The sequence below is a fragment of the Centruroides sculpturatus genome, unplaced genomic scaffold (genome assembly GCF_000671375.1).
Source record: "Centruroides sculpturatus isolate CEXI.00-Female unplaced genomic scaffold, Cexi_2.0 scaffold1288, whole genome shotgun sequence".
Classification (NCBI taxonomy): Eukaryota; Metazoa; Arthropoda; class Arachnida; order Scorpiones; family Buthidae; genus Centruroides; species Centruroides sculpturatus.
Window position 1 is genome coordinate 107328 of NW_019385439.1, and position 16466 is coordinate 123793.

Genomic DNA, 16466 nt, shown 5'->3' on the forward strand with positions numbered 1-16466 from the left:
GGGCCATTGATTCGGAAGCTACGGCCCACCTCTTAAAATTTCCCGAACCAATTTAAAGACTTACGAAAGCAACGGTAACTATTATTATAAGATTTTTATAGCAAAATCTCATAATAGATAACGCCACACACAATTTTATTTATTATTGTTAATAATATTTTTTATAATTCGGATGGTGCATTATGTTCGTTAATAGTTGATTATAACTTTCGAATATCATTTTACATGTTAGTTTTTTTTTTAATTAATTAAGGCGTTACGGACATGGAGAAAACTCGGAAAACTCCACGTGGCCAGCCCGTCTGGGGAATTTTAAATGGTCACGTGGTTTTTATGTACACTTCTCACAATATTTTATTAAATTATAATGAAATTTTTAAAATTTTCCTAATAAAAATTAATAGTGGACAAGATGACGAACGTCTATCGTAGAGATAATAAATTAAAAAAAAAAAAAATTAAAGTTCATCCGTTTAGTATTGCCGTATTTCAGGGTGCGCTAGTATCGACGTTTCGCCAAAGTCACATGGATGTGGTTATCGCGTGTATTTTCTAGGGTCACTGTACTGTACTGTACTTTTATGTAATAAACTCAATGTATTCGTGCTTCTCTCGTCTTGACAAACTAATAAACCGTATTCCTTTCCGGCGTTTTACTCATCCGTCCGATATTCTCGTGTACGATTGGTTACTATCGACCAATCGAGTTGTTTACTTTATCTTCGATGCGGTCGCGTGATTTTATCGCTGGCGATTAGATCGCCGTCGGTGTTTACGAGTCGCATTTAACGTAAGCAAAGAGTTGACAATAATGGCTAACGTCGCGTCCGTCTTTAAGAGTAACCTATTCAATAAAAAGGTGGCCATCGTCACGGGAGGGGCCACGGGAATCGGCAGAGTCATCAGCCGGGAGTTACTAAGTTTGGGTATATAATCCGCACTTTTTTGTTTTTTCTTGCTTTGTTTTCTGGTAAATTTTAAACCAAAGTCGACTTTCAGGATGTAAGGTGGTGGTGGCATCTAGAAAAGAAGAGAGACTGTCGCTGATGGTGGAAGAAACTCGTCGGTGGATGGATGCCTCCCCTCCTCCAATCACTGGCATCAAGTGTGACGTCAGAAACGAAACTGAGGTGGGTTTTTCGAGTGGTAAGGGTCGGGTCCTCGATCCTTCTCCGAGAAATGCACGTGACCCACGAAAGAAGGGTTAGATACGAAAGTTACAATTAAGATCCGAGTAACGACAAACATAGGTCGCTGTAAAATTTGTGACTTTTCAAAAAAATGTCACCTGAAGTGGGATAAATTTATGGCATGCAATGTTAAACTCTCTTTTAGATATTTGTTGGATGGTGATGCGGGGTGTACTCGTCGCTATCATGCAATAACTGATGTGTGCTTAATCATTTCTATGTTACTTAAATTGTCAGTGATGAGAGTCGATAGGTTTTTCATCTGATTGTACATTTAGAGTTTCCCTGCTTTTAGATATCATCATTACTTTTGTTTTATAGACATTAATCAACGTATTGTATTCTTTTGTCACTCAATTCGGTTTTACCGATGATGTTTCTATTTTACTTTTGAATTTGCGATCAAAACTAAGTCTTTTGCATACTTAGCATGAGTTAGATTTATATCCATTTAAATTAATACAGTCTAAATCGACTAGTGCCTTATCAGCTATATCTTCAAGGTATATGTTGAGATGATAAAATTACAAGTTTGTAAATGGTCACCGGAATGCCATCAATTGGTGATGATGATGCGGCTGCAGCGAAAATGTAATTGCAAACATCAGGAAAATCAAAATAGTGATGAGCAGTCCGGTGATTTTCTGATGTCGTGGTGATCAGTGACCATTACTTTTCAATTGTGGCAATTTTTTTCAATGATTGTGATCATAGTTTCACTGTAGCTGCTTACAATTGCATGTCATTGTAACTGTGATTGTAGGCATTTTGGCAATCATTTATGAACTTGTAATTTTATTGAATGAGTGGTGTTGTACAGATTAATTAATATTTCTTGCCATAAATCACTTAAGACTATTTACACACTATAATACTTATGTAGAGTTTGAAAGTATAATCATTGTCCTTAAAACTAAGCAAGTAGCTGCTACATTAACATTGAATTAAATTTTTTTTTTATCCATTATTCCTTTGCTTATAGAAAAGTATGGTAATAGAATATTCCCTTCAGATATGTAAATTAAAAATTTGGATCTGTCGACGGACCAAGAACGGAAATGACCTAACTTGGTCTCCAACCTATGGCCCGTCGACCAAAGCATATTTATCCAGCCTGCATAGCTCATTTTTAATGACACATTTTATCATCAGCATTCGAACTAGTTCAAAGCATAAAAACTTCGAAAAGTCAACTGGAATTATTAGACCATGCTTCAAATGATTTTTATAAAAACTTAAAGAAGAGTTGTTAAATTTTTGCAAATCTCTAGAAGAGAATTTTTGTCTCAAGAAGTCTTTGCTTCTATTTTTTTTGAAAATATTTCACTTATGAATCGAGTGTATTTTTGAAAATAATAGTAAATTTCTCTATATAAAAAGTATACTTAGTATGACTATTCCAAACTGCCTGTAAAATGTAGTCTTTCTTGTAGCTATGGCTTTGTCTATTTATTACATATGCAAAAATAATTACTCACGAAGAATGATTTTCAGTGAAACATTATAAAGGAACTTTGGGGAACACTTTGCACTGGATTTGTCATCCACGTCATGTGAAAATTTGTGGTTTTCTGATTTATTTTTGTCTGAGAAATTTAATTTTTCTGTTTTTTTATAGATAATTATAAGTTGTTTTATCTTCAAAACACAAGAAGTAGATAGCAAAGACTTAAAATGTATTTCTCTTTCTAGAAAAGCAAACAAAAAGAATCAAAATATCATTTTTGATCGTTATAATTTGTCAGCAATTTTTTAATCTTTGCAGAAGGTTCTGTATATAACAGTGGCGTACAGTGACATTTGATGATAGGGAAGCTGTGCTGGCCCTGGATAGAATCACTGGAAGCATTTTATGATATTTTGGTGTGCAGCATCCATGAGGTTGGTGCTCTGTAAAGTGCATGTGCGAATGCGTATAATCTGGCTGCTTTACCTAATTCAAATATTTTTGCCGTGGAAGCTGTCCTGTATTTAACGATACAGCACTTCCACTGGGAATATGTATATATGAATTTATAGTCAAATATACAATAGCAATCTTATCATTGTTTTTTACATGTATAGAAATTTGTAATAAGATACATAATGTGGTTATAATAAAATATTAATTTTAAGTAATTCAAAGTATGTTAAAATATGAAAATAATTACACGGTATGTATTTATATTTTAGAAAATACAAGGGAAGCGGTGCATCATAGCTTCCGCAGACAGCACGCCACTGGTATATAATACTGTTCTCATAGCAAGTGTTATGTACGTAGAGCCAGATTGGCCGCCTGGTGATTCTGGCAAATGCCAAAGAGTCAGAGTCAGTTAATATGGTGCTAGAATTATACAAGAATGTGATGAAATAATTTATATACAAGAATGTTGTCAAGGTGTGAAATGCATTTCAACAGAGATAAACTTCCTGAAAATATTATGATAAAATTTAAAATTTCGCTTCTTGATTATGGGTTGTTTGTTGTTCATTTTATTAAATACAGTTGACCCCCCTATAACACGGGTTCCTATAGTTTGGATTCCTATATGATGGCGAAAAAATTGTGACGGTATCTGTACAAACGTGGTAAAAAAACTCCTGTAATTTGGTAAAACGTCATCGGTCAGCCGAACTACTTTCTGCTGTCCAGCGCCACGCTACAGAGAGTTTAGGCAGGTAAATTGAGTTTACTATCGTCTGTACAGTATGTAAATTAGGTACCGTAAGTCTAATACAGCACTAATTTTATACATTTCTTATTCAATGGCCATAAAAATTATTTATATTAATGATGTCTCCAAAGTTCAACGAAGTTTTCGCAGAAAAATAACTTATCAGAAATCGCACCTGCCGTTTGGTGCGCTGCTCCTCAATGAAAACAAGCTTGAGCAATGGTGACGTCGAACGGTGCACACTCAATAAGTAATCCTACAATTTTTTTTTTTATAGCATAGTTTATACGGATTATTCCCAAAAAAAATATACGTGTTTTGGAAATGTTGAGTCGAATTAGTCTAGGAATCGATTAATTTTATGGAAGAAAACCTTTCAAACAGCCGTAGTCCGTAAACTTTCACACGTGTTGGGCTGTGATTGGCAAGGTCTCCTAAAACATCAATTTCATAAAAAACGCAACGTATCTACCGTCTTATAGGAGGGTCGACTGTGTGTCGATTAATACTTCATTAAACATTATATAATACTTTTATAAGATTTACAAGTTGAAGCAGTTAAATGTTTTATTCACATCAATGTACCTATAAGTCAATTTATTAAAATTTATATTGCTTGGATAAATTAAATTGTATTTAATTAGCTAATAAATGAAATTAATAAAGAACAACATGCTTGGATGCATGGGCGTCTGCGTGTTGCTGTTTATTAATTTTGTATTGATTATTATTATGCATTGTCTAATTTTATATTAATGATGTCAAAATGATATGAGAACTTTAGTGATGTAAAGTTTATCAGAATTTTATTTATTCATTCTTTTTCAGGTTAAGAAATTAATTGAAACCACCCTGAAGAAATATGGAAAACTTGATTATTTAGTCAACAATGGTGGTGGTCAATTTTTATCTCAGGCTTCAGAAATAAGTAAAAATGGATGGGATGCTGTCGTCAATACTAATTTGACAGGCACATTTCTTATGTGTAGAGAAGGTAATGTCTAACCAAATTGAATTATAGTAGCAATTTTTTTATAGTAATTTCGACTGTATACATTTGTTAGAGTTTATTGCATTTAATTAAAATACATTAGTAATTGATATATTAACAAAACTATTATTAGATTTTACAATAAATAAGAATCATCTGATAACTAACAAATAGTTATAGTGGTATCAGCATTTGCCTGTAGTAGTGGTTTGTACTTTTAAAATGTAAGACAAAAAGCATATAAAAGATATGTATAGTAAGTGTTAATAATGTAATCGAATATATCGAAGATTTTAAACAGCTATTTCTTGAAGGTGAAAGCTTTTCAAATACAAAACACACAATATGGATTAAAAAGAAAAACAAAGAAACCATTACCATAGGAGCATTATGCTTATGAATGACTTCATAAAATGTTAAAATTGGAAAAATTAGAATCTAGTTGTAGCTATAAAGCTGTAAAATTCAAAAACGTAAACATACTATTGCAACTTTACCATTTATAAACTGTAAAAAAAAAAATGTGAACTGCCAAGGTCATATAATGTGAAACAGGTTTTTATTAATTATTTTCTGGTTTTCATATTCCTGTCGGATACATAAATTAAAAATTGGGATCCGTCGACATAGACCAAGAATGGAAAAGACCTAACTTGAGTCTCCAACCTATGACCGATGAGCCAAATACATCAAAGCATATTCTAAATGTCTTAATTAAACAAACATAGTTTCTATATTTACACCTATTTTCAAAACAGTAAATAGAAGGATGTTAAGATAAAAACTACACTAAAAATATTTAAATCAACATTTTCAAACTTTAAAAAAAACATAAGCAAACACTTTTGGCCATCTTTAGGCTATTCTACAAATTGAATGTTTTTAAAAATATTGTTATATTTTGAAAAACGTTTGATTTATAGAATAGCTGTTGTCTTCATTGGTGATTCTGTTCTTATTTGTATAGGTGTTGTTTCTGTAATTTTTAAAGTCTCTACAAGAATTATAAAGTTCCAAGAATTAATTTACTTTCAAATAATAATGACCATACAAATAATTTTGGGTCAGTTTAAAGTCTTTATGTTTTTTTTTAAGATTCCAACCAGATACAGACATGAAAGTACAAACAGTTCTTTATTAAAAACCAACGATATGATATTAAAAAACACAAATACACTATACGTTTGATGCTGTCCTTTTCTTTGAGGATCCAATGTCAATGACACAGTATTAAAAATGTTTTCTTTAAACATCACTTGGGTAAGTAATTATCTGTTGTATTTATACATATCTGCAGACCCTTGGTGGAAATTTCGGAATGTGTATACTGTAAGGAACCAAGTCCGAGCATTATTTTTATTTACTTTTATTTTGCTTATTATTCTATTTTGTTTGGGGCTGATGTTTTGTTAGGACGAAGGTTTCCTCACCATTCACCTTAGAAACTTAAAAATAGAAGAGAAACCAACTCACCAACGAGAGAAAAGCGCCGTAGAAAAAACTCACGCACACTTGCGTTCCCAAGCGGAAAAAAGTAAGTCCGCACCGAGCAAAGGGGAGGAAGACCCCACACGCACAACTTAAATTCGCTAAACCTTAAAAGAATAAAACATCCTGAAAATTGTCAAAAAGAATAACGTGAAAGGTTAGCGAGTATTGTCGGAAAATAGGCTGCCAGACAAATAGAAAAGTTTTTATTGTTAGTGAATAAGTATGTAAATGAGGAGTAATCTCATTCAGAATTGTGACGTCACCTCACAGTATAAAAACCGAACATCAAGTGAAGACGAACGAGGTGAATTCCAGATAGCAACGAGCTTGGTGAGCTTCGTAGCAGTGAACAAAAGAGGTGTCTGATAGGATCAAATAGTTCCAAGGCGATTTTGAAGTTATTCGATTTGTGGATCGACGAATAGGGAAAGTCTTGAGAGTTGAGGAAATAGGTTCCTAGTATATTGAGGTGACGATTAGGATCTTTAATTCATAAGAATTATTGTACATAAGTTAAGTCTTTGAATTTTGTCGAATTCCAAAGGGGAATAGATTTAAGTTAGAAACTAGATTGATTTGAGTTTTGTCGGATTGATTCTTGTTGAGTTTCATTGAATAAATTTTTGTTTGATTGTTACTAAATTTTGTAAATAGTTTATTACTAGAAATTTATTAAATATTTGATTTGTTATTGACAAACTTGGTCATTATTTAACTTCGGTGCACGCTAAAAGTCCAGGCCTGGCACACTAACGCGAATCCGCGTAAAGTACCTGTTAGGGAACGGCTATATCCGGCACACAGTCGTGTCGTTAATCGTTGGAAAGTCGGAAAAATAATATAGTACTTTACAATACATAAGTACCACATATAATGACCTAAGTGATGTTTTAAGATAAGTTTTTAATACTGTGTCATTGATGTCGGATCCTCAAAGAAAAGGTCGGCATCAAATGTATAGTGTATTTGTGTTTTTTTAATATCATAATGTCGGTTTTTAATGAAGAACTGTTTGTATCTTCAATGTTGTGATGTTGTTTGTATCTTCATGTTGTGTCGTCAAGGTTAGAATCTTAAAAAAAGGATAAACACTTTAAACTGACTTAAAATTATTTGTATGGTTATTATTATTTGAAAGTCTCTACGAGGTTTTCAATTACAATGGACTTATTCAGAGATATTTATAAGGAGATAGTGAGGACCACAAACAACAAGGAACCCTACTATATACAAACTAGTTAGAAATAAGGATTAAAAAACCCTTTGAGATTACCAGGAAATACAATGTGCATTTTTTAATACATTTTATAATGAAAGAGGCAAAAGACCGAGACTACTCAGAGGTATCACCTGGTGTGAAAAAAGGAGAAGAAGAGGGGGAATGGATAAGGTGGGATGAAAGTGTGATAGAAAAGATGGTGAAGATGGGAGACAGTTAATTTAAATAGAATAATACATGTACAGGTTATAGAAAGAGAAAGTGTACAAATAGTTATGGTGCGTTACATATGTACAAAAAGCTTTGTGGTTACAGAACAATTACAAACAGAAGAGTTGAATGTGATGATAATTACAAAAAGGTGCTTGGGATTGGGTTACATAGGCAATGGGGTGGAACTACAGATAGTGTGTTACATTTACCATCAGGGTGCATGGTTTCTGTAAGGTTCCATTACTGGTTATCCATTTCCATGGAATGGCGTCGATTACAATATAACGTTGAATTGCAACAGTTTTATAGAGCTGGACTTTATACAAATAGTGTACTGCGAAAGTTTCGTTTTCCCTTTACAGAAGGTGTAGTAACAGAGCAGATGCACCAGCTAGATGCAAGAAATGGTAACAGTTATATTAAACTGTCCAGGAGTGGATAGTAAAAATAGCATGATCCTGGGACTGATAAAATACAAACTGTCACAATTTGTTTACAATAAAGGGGCAGGGTTACTGAGTACAAACAAATAATGATTACACAATAGAAGTAGTTGTTGAATGCCATCGGTGTACAAATGTAAGTATGGCTGGATACAAAAACAGATAATTTATGACTAATGAGCTGCGTTGCAATTTACAAAGGGTGGAAGGTAACCAACGAAAACAACAATAAACACCCGATCCAATCACATAACAAAGTCCATTTGAAAGCCACATAAGGGCAGAGGCAATGAGGATGATTAGAATTAGCGTCTGATGCTGACCTTTCCAATTTTGCCAAAGACCCTAGTATAGAGGTCACCTGTCCTGTCAAGAGTCCCTTGCCTGATTTTGGTCGGTGAAGTCTGGATTCAAAGTGCCGGTTTCCTGAATAAATTTGGTAAGTCCGTTGTAAGTGGCACTGTTGCTGATGAGGAGGTCAGGTGAGCAGGGCCAGTTGAATCCTTCAATGAGGGCCTTGTGGATAAGTTGCATCATAGAGGTTGCACTCAAAGATGGTCAGAGGATCCTCTATAGTGCTGCTGTCACACTGGCAGAAGGGGGGTATGCTATGGTGGAATCTATTGAGGTACTGTCAAAAGTTTCCATGGCCAGTAACTAGTTGGCTGGTGAAGTAGTTGCTATATATGTGGTTGAGAGAGAGACAGGTGGAAATGTTAGGCAGGAACTTGAAGGTAGTCCTGCCGGTGTCTGCTTCTTCCCATTCCCTTTGCCACATGTTGGATGAGTGTTTTTCTAATAGGATTCTTGATAGCCACGGTTGGGATGTCATCGAAGCTTGGTGTGGCAGGAGAAGTACAGTCATTCACAAAACATTTTTTGACATTGCCTAAAAAGATTTGCTATTCTTGCAATATTCAGAAATAGCTTCCTAGGTGATTGTTGGGTCCTTATGAATAAGCATTTAGTTTAAGGATAAACAAAACATTTATTCATAATACTTATTTTGATAAAGGATTTAATAATAAAAAAGCATACATTATTATTGCATTTCTAAACATAGGAGACAATAGTACATTAATTTCTTGATGCTACTGTGTTTCTAACAACTGAATTATTAATTGAAAAGGGAAATGATTAATTACATATTCATTATTTTTTGATTATTACACAATTTCACAAATTGCATCTGATTAGCATTTTAAAAGTAAAAAATATAAATTATTATAATATTAAGACTGAATAATACAGACTCATATAACATGGTAGTTACATTTCGAAAAAGTCTCGTGTTATGCAAATCCGTGCTATACGAAACAAAGGACTAGTGCAAAACATAAGGTTACATTCCAGAAGTTAACAAAAGTATACTATTTTTTTCATAACTAAGAGAAATATGTTTACTAGAACAATCAATAATTTATTTTTAACCAATAATTAATTAACAATCACAATTAAAAGTACCATATTAAATGTTAATATTAATTTTAGTTAAAAACAAGGGCAGTTCCTTTTTACAGTGCAGTGTTCAGTTTCCTTTTGATTTTATTATCTAGCTTGTGCTCATTCTGTTTTTAAGGTTGTATATTTACTATCTCCAGTATTATTTGATTGTATCAGAATTTTGTAAACTCTACTGACAAGGGTCAACATTTTTAGCAAGCCTACGGCAGTCTAATGGTAAGGTATTGATTACTGAATAAACATGCCATGATTGAATCTTAGTGGTAATTGGTCCTAACTGTTGCAGTCAATGTTGTTTAGGTCTATCCAGCTTTCTTTTTCTTTTCAAATAGTTATCTGGAAGATAATATTGACATTGATATAGAGCTAGCCAAGAATAGGGAGGACAGTACATCTCTCTCCCTGATGTATCTTTATGGTGTTTTTTTATTTTTTTATTTTTATGGATTCTTTACCTTTTTACAGCATTTCTAAAAGTCTTTAGATAAGAGTCAAGAAGTTATATGCAGCAAAACTTTTAGATAGTGCATGCTAGCATTCAATCAGAACAACAGAAAGCTAATTGCACATTCTAAATAGCTGTTGACTAACACAATACAAGAGAATATGTGTCTGGAATTTTGAATGTGGATGCTCACTGATTTGCACAAGTACTGTAGTTTTTTAAGTTATTAGAGAGGTTGCGGCCAACGTTTTCAACACAAAAACATGTACATCGGACGTTCAGCGCCTCCATCCTGTAAGTCTAGAAGTTTGACAATGCCGTTTAGAACGTTGAGCATGGTTCCACTGACGTTCCAAACGCCATTGTCAAACTTCTAGGCTTACAGGATGGCGGCGCTGAACATCCGACGAACACGTTTTCGCATTGAAAATGTCGGCCGCAACCTATCTATTCTGTATTAGTTTAGCATTTATTTTATATCAATACATAACTATATTATATTTTTTACTGAAGTAACCAATACACCTTTAATTGTAAGGTTGGAGAAATGATAATGCATTTTTGACATTGATAATGTGCCATCTTCAAGCATAAATAAAACTTGTTAACTGGGGTTGAAAATGTTAGCATTTCTCTAATCTTATCCACTGTTAACATTGTTGCTGTATTAAATTAACTACAGTGGCTAATTTAACTTGCATAATATTTTTTTTCATATGTTAGACAAAATACGATCAGTTAATTAATTATTTCTTAATATTGCATGTAAATTTAAATTCTATTATTTTTAATTTTATATGAAAATTCTTTTTTCTTTTTTTTGTTTGAAGCCTACAATCAATGGATGAAGGAAAACAAAGGTGTTATTGTCAATATTGTTATGAACAATTACAGAGGTTCACCTATGATGGCGTAATATTTCCTTCCATATTTTTTGAATTAATAATTTTTATTTATTTTTTACATGATATTTCTATTCTAGTGTTTTTCTATAGATTCATTTTTGTAATAACCATTTTAAGAATTTTAAATTTACATTCATTTATGAAAAGTTGTGCGCTAAGACAGAACTGTATGATTACTGCAAAATTCAGCCTGCCTGTGACATAGCTACATCACAGACGTGTATTATATGATAGTACGTGGGCTTCCGCAGAAAATTTTTTCAGGGGGGACAAAGCTTGGAGACAAATAATTACATAAATACATTTTTATTTAATTTCTTTTACAAGTAGATTACAGAATACAGTATTGTATCAATATCAGAAGACAGATAAAGCATCCCATGGTTGATGGTGTAAGGTTACTTGTACAATTACAATTCGTGGAAATTTTTACTCGATTCCAGGGGGCAAGTGCCCCGTTTTCCTACCTCTGCAGGTGCCCGCGTGGTGGTAGACTTGTGTATAAAGGAGGAAATACGGAGAAAGAAATTTTAGATAAACTTGAAATATCAATACATCTATATATGCCTAAACGTGTAAAAATATTAGGAAACGGATTTTCAATGTATAAATGCATGCTTTATAAGAACTACATTTTAAAAATCCATTCATAAATATAAAGAATATAAATTATAGTATACGAGTGGGAATGTTGAAAAAACTAAACAGTGTTGGCAAACTTCAATCTACTCCAGTGAAAAATTAAACTAATTAGTTGTGGAAATACAAATATCAAATATCTGAAGCAAACAAAATATCAATGAAACGTAGTAAGAAATTTGTAGTTGTTTTAGTAGATTCTGAAAATAATAATTTTCAAGTTTTTTTCCCAGATAGATTCAATAAGGTTATAACAGGAAAAGATTTAAATATGATGATGAATTTAGAATTTGTCTGTAAAGGATTAAAAGAAGAGGGAAAATTGAATAGGCACATACCAAATTTGTTGATTAACTATTTTATTTTTTAATCTATTTTTGGTCACAAGTTGGTCTCATTTTGATCAATTTTTGTCTGAAAATTGATTGTTTCTAAAAAAAAAGTTGAAATTTTTATATTTTGTAGTCATTTTCAGGATTATTTTGACTAATATGATATGAAAATTGAATTTTTTAAGTGAAAATTTGATCACATACACCGAACCAATTTACGGTGTGTGGTACGATCGACTAACCAGTACAAAAACAAACATTTTCGAACCCCTTCTGGGCTCTTCATCAGGTTCCTACAGTTTTAGCTCGTAAATTCGATTACCGAATGCTTTTCAAATAACTTCGTTCTTGAGTTCGAACAGCTCTTTTAAACGTTATACGTCGCGCATGTGTGACAAGTCTGCCTGCTTGGATATAACGAGCAGCTAAAGCGTGCTGTGTATCAACTGTTCGAACTCAAAAACAAAGTTATTTGAAAAGCATTTGGTAATCAAATTTACGAGCTAAAACTGTAGGAACCTGATGAAGAGCCCAGAAGGGGTTCGAAAACATTTTTTTTTTTGTACTTATTAGTCAATCGTACCACACCGTAAATTGGTTCAGTGTATGTGATTGTTATATAGGCGTGGTGAGTAGTTAGTGAAAATTTAATTTTAGCTGTTTGAAAAATGACTATGAATTTTAAGAAAAATGATATCACATAATATTAATAACCATATAATACTAGAAATATTGTAATTATGATCACCCTATACAAAATTGCATGTTTGATAGAAACATTAAATACTTATTATACTATACAACAATATTATGTTGTTATTTTTTGAATAAACAATAACAGCATAAACAATATCAAACATTCATTTTGATGAAATTTAAAGTAAATAAATGAGTACACCTAATTTTGTTTGCGTGACCAACAGGTGAGTTGCATGGAATTTTCTGTTTTCTGGGCTTTCGTGTGTTTAATGCCTAAATAACGGCGACCAGTTTTCCATAGAAAATTATCCCTCTCCTTGGCAGATCGCCGTGCGTTGTGTTACCTTATTCCATCGGTCTAATTCAATTTAATATACAAAATATTAAAACTGATTTTGTTTTCAGGAGAAAATCACAAACAAAAAATTTATATATATTTTATCATTTAAAGTATTTAAAATTATTAGAATAAGATTTGATATAATTTAAGATTTTATAATTATTTTTGAATATTTAGAATATCTAATATATTATTACTTAACGACAACAATAATGCAGGCATTCAGCAGCAGCCAGAGCCGGAGTTCAGAATTTAACTAAATCACTTTCTATAGAATGGGCCGAGCATGGTGTAAGAGTGAATGCCGTTGCTCCCGTTAGTAATATATACTTCAATATTTTGAAATGTGATAAAAGAAAATATTAAACTTTTAAAATATAAACTGTTTCAAAATATTTAACTTAATTATAATTACTGATATTTGAATTTTAGGGAACCATATATTCAGAAACAGCAGCTAAAAATTATCCAGTAAATGTCTTTGATGTTGCAAAAGATAATTTACCTGCTAAAAGATGTGGAACACCTGAAGAAGTAAGTTAAATTACTTGAGAACATTTACCAAGTACATTTCAAAAATTTTATTTAATTATCAACGTTTAAGGCTACAATCAAAATTTACACAGAATAACATTAAAATAAGATTGTGCTTAACTTAAGTAAAAATTGCATGTGATATTGTTGTTAAACCTTCAGTTGATGCCACATGTGGAAAGTGTATAGCCTTAGCTTAGCAACTAGATTCATCTAAGCAAATGCTTGCTTAATACAAGATGAATCAGTAGATATTATAATTTTAGATCGTTTGATTTGTAATCTTAAACTATACAGTCTAATCAATCCACTGGAATAACTAAAAGAATGTGAGGTGTGGTAGTAGCCCGGATGACACCCTTGTGGGGTTGACCTTTCAGTTAAAGGTTACAACCCTCGCTTTGCCCGCGATCTGTCAGGATGACGCGAGAAAGCCTTTTCCGTATGGGGGTAGTGGTTTGCTGGACGCAGAGAGACTCACAGAGAGACCGAATTTCCAAATTCAATGCGTTTATTTGTATGGAAAATTATGTTTACAATGAGTTATACAAACGACTGGTCAAAAAGTGTCCGTCACTGGAGAGGAGCTTAATTTACAGGGTAGTGTTAGGTTTTATAAAAAATCATAAATGCTAATAACGAGTAAAATCCTCAATAAGTCCGTCCCTACCACAGATACACTGTACGACTCCGTTTATCTTCCCACCCTGTCAATCTTTAAACACCAAAATTTAATTGCATCAATTCCCCTAATAAAAAAAAAAATCTTCCTGCAAAATTTCAGAAATTTTCAACAGTAAGCACAGGAGTTATTAAGCTTTCAAACAGGGTGAACAAAATCATGCCACACACCACATACATACAGAAAAAAGTCCTGAAATTCTTTTACATTTCTTGACATTTCAAGGTCCCGAGTCCAAAAATGTAAAAATCTTGGGGCTCATTTTTTGCCTGATTGTCATACTTTCCCTCTGTTGTATATATAACAGAGCTGAGAAAGTAAAAATTAAATGCAATACTTTAAATATTTCAAACATAAATAAATACTGCAACCAAATAAAAAAGATCTTTTACATCAAGTTGACAATAAAAATAAATTCTATTATGCATCTTTGATACAACATAACAGTACCTAATCTTAAGTTAACTGCTGTGGCGTTCATATATTAATTGCAAGTTAAAAGATATAACGAAAACCTACATTACACAAAATGTTTTAAAAATAAAGAAACTAGTTATCAAAAAAGGAATTCTAAAGAAATATCACGCTCATAAAGTTCGTTAATCTGGTATCTGTGGGACCAGAATGATCATAAGTTAGATTACCGCATGGTTTTGTAATTTTGCAAAAATTGATAAGTTGTGTGATCATTGTAAATATTGTTGTATGTTTTGAACCAGTGCATGCTGCTATATGCTTCTGATTTGTTTATGTACAATCTTCAGACTGAATTATGTATACTGTATTAAGATTGACTGATATCAGATTGGTCCCAGTAAGAGAATGAACCACCTAAGCATGGTAATTTGTAATTTTTATTATTTTTTTATTTATGAGTATTATGATACAGATGAGACTAGTTTTATGGGAGGAACTATTTAAATCTGTTCCATATTTGCTGGCTACTTTATTTCCAACACAGATCTGGTTTTTGGCAAAACCATCCCATTGTCTGCCAAAAATTTACTTTTCCTTCGTTTTCTGTAATGGTTTTTAAACAAAATATAGCTTAAGGCTGTTATTGCTCCTATACCAAAATTTTTCACTTAAATGTTCTTTAGAATATACAGATTTCATGTATTAATGGTGTGATTGATTATATTTTGCAGATATCAGCAGTTGTCTGCTTCCTGTTATCTCCCGCTGCCTCTTACATCACAGGGGAAACTATTTATGTGGATGGTGGTGAAAGATTATACTCACCTCTTTTCTGGAAAATATCAGGTACTGCCTGTTTGTCTCTTTGTTTTTTGATCTGTTTATCCAGATACCATGGCTACCAACTCTAAAGCAACCAGACAAATAAGTTTTGGCTCCTTAGAGTTGGTATCCATGCCATCAAGAAATACTAATGGCAATTTCTGTGTATTTTAGAGCACCACAATCTGCCTCCATTTCCGTCCAATCTGTAGCAGTCGGGATAAATCCAAATTGTATTCTGTCTAATCACATTGATTTTCCTCTTCCATAACTGATGATGAATGTATGACTAGTTTTGCCAGTTGCCAAAGTCTTTGTATGAAGTTCCTGAGGCAAAACCTCACTGGATTAATTATGAAAAGCTAAATTGGTATACCTCCAAAGTTTAAAGTGGCAATTCATTGTAGGATAAATTGGCCTCCCCTTTCTGGAAACATCAGATTTCAGGCCTGTAGCAAATCTAAAGGATACAGCTTCTGATGGTCTGCTTGCATTACTTCTCTTGGGAAAGAAGGCCAAAAACTTTATCTATTTTATTGGCTTAAACATTGAATCGTCTGAAAGAGATTGAGTGTTGGCACTCTGTGAACTGATGGTTATCTCTGTCATAATTGTAAAACATAGACTAATAAACAACATTTGAAAATCATAACAGTCTAAACTGAGCATATACAGGTCATTGTGATATTCCAAAACAGAAAATAGGGATGACTAGATTGGGAAGTGGTCACCTGTTGAAGAAAAAGATAAGGACTGTGACCTGAGTCAAAACCTGGCTGGGAAATCAACAGAAGAGTAAAATGTTGGATTTTTATCAGCACTAAATCTCTCAATACTTGGTCCATTCTTCATTTTCTATTGTTTTAGGGAGGATGCACTTCTGATTGGCAGGTGTTGTTCCAATAAAAACACTGAATAAAAGATTGGTTTCGGTAACTACAATAAAACTTGCAAGAGACAACATTTGTAAGTTTGGTGGTACC

At 32.8% G+C, this 16466-nt stretch overlaps 1 protein-coding gene across 1 annotated transcript; it reads left to right on the top strand.

The window, feature by feature from the left end:
* The first annotated feature begins 510 nt into the window (after positions 1 to 510).
* LOC111639009 (peroxisomal trans-2-enoyl-CoA reductase-like) lies at positions 511 to 16132 on the top strand. Its single transcript, XM_023384786.1, has 8 exons — positions 511 to 926; positions 1000 to 1130; positions 4676 to 4841; positions 10944 to 11025; positions 13247 to 13343; positions 13461 to 13562; positions 15393 to 15507; positions 15658 to 16132. The coding sequence occupies exons 1-8, from the start codon at positions 812 to 814 to the stop codon at positions 15693 to 15695; spliced, it is 846 nt and encodes a 281-aa protein (XP_023240554.1). The 5' UTR covers positions 511 to 811; the 3' UTR covers positions 15696 to 16132.
* The last annotated feature ends 334 nt before the right edge of the window (positions 16133 to 16466 follow it).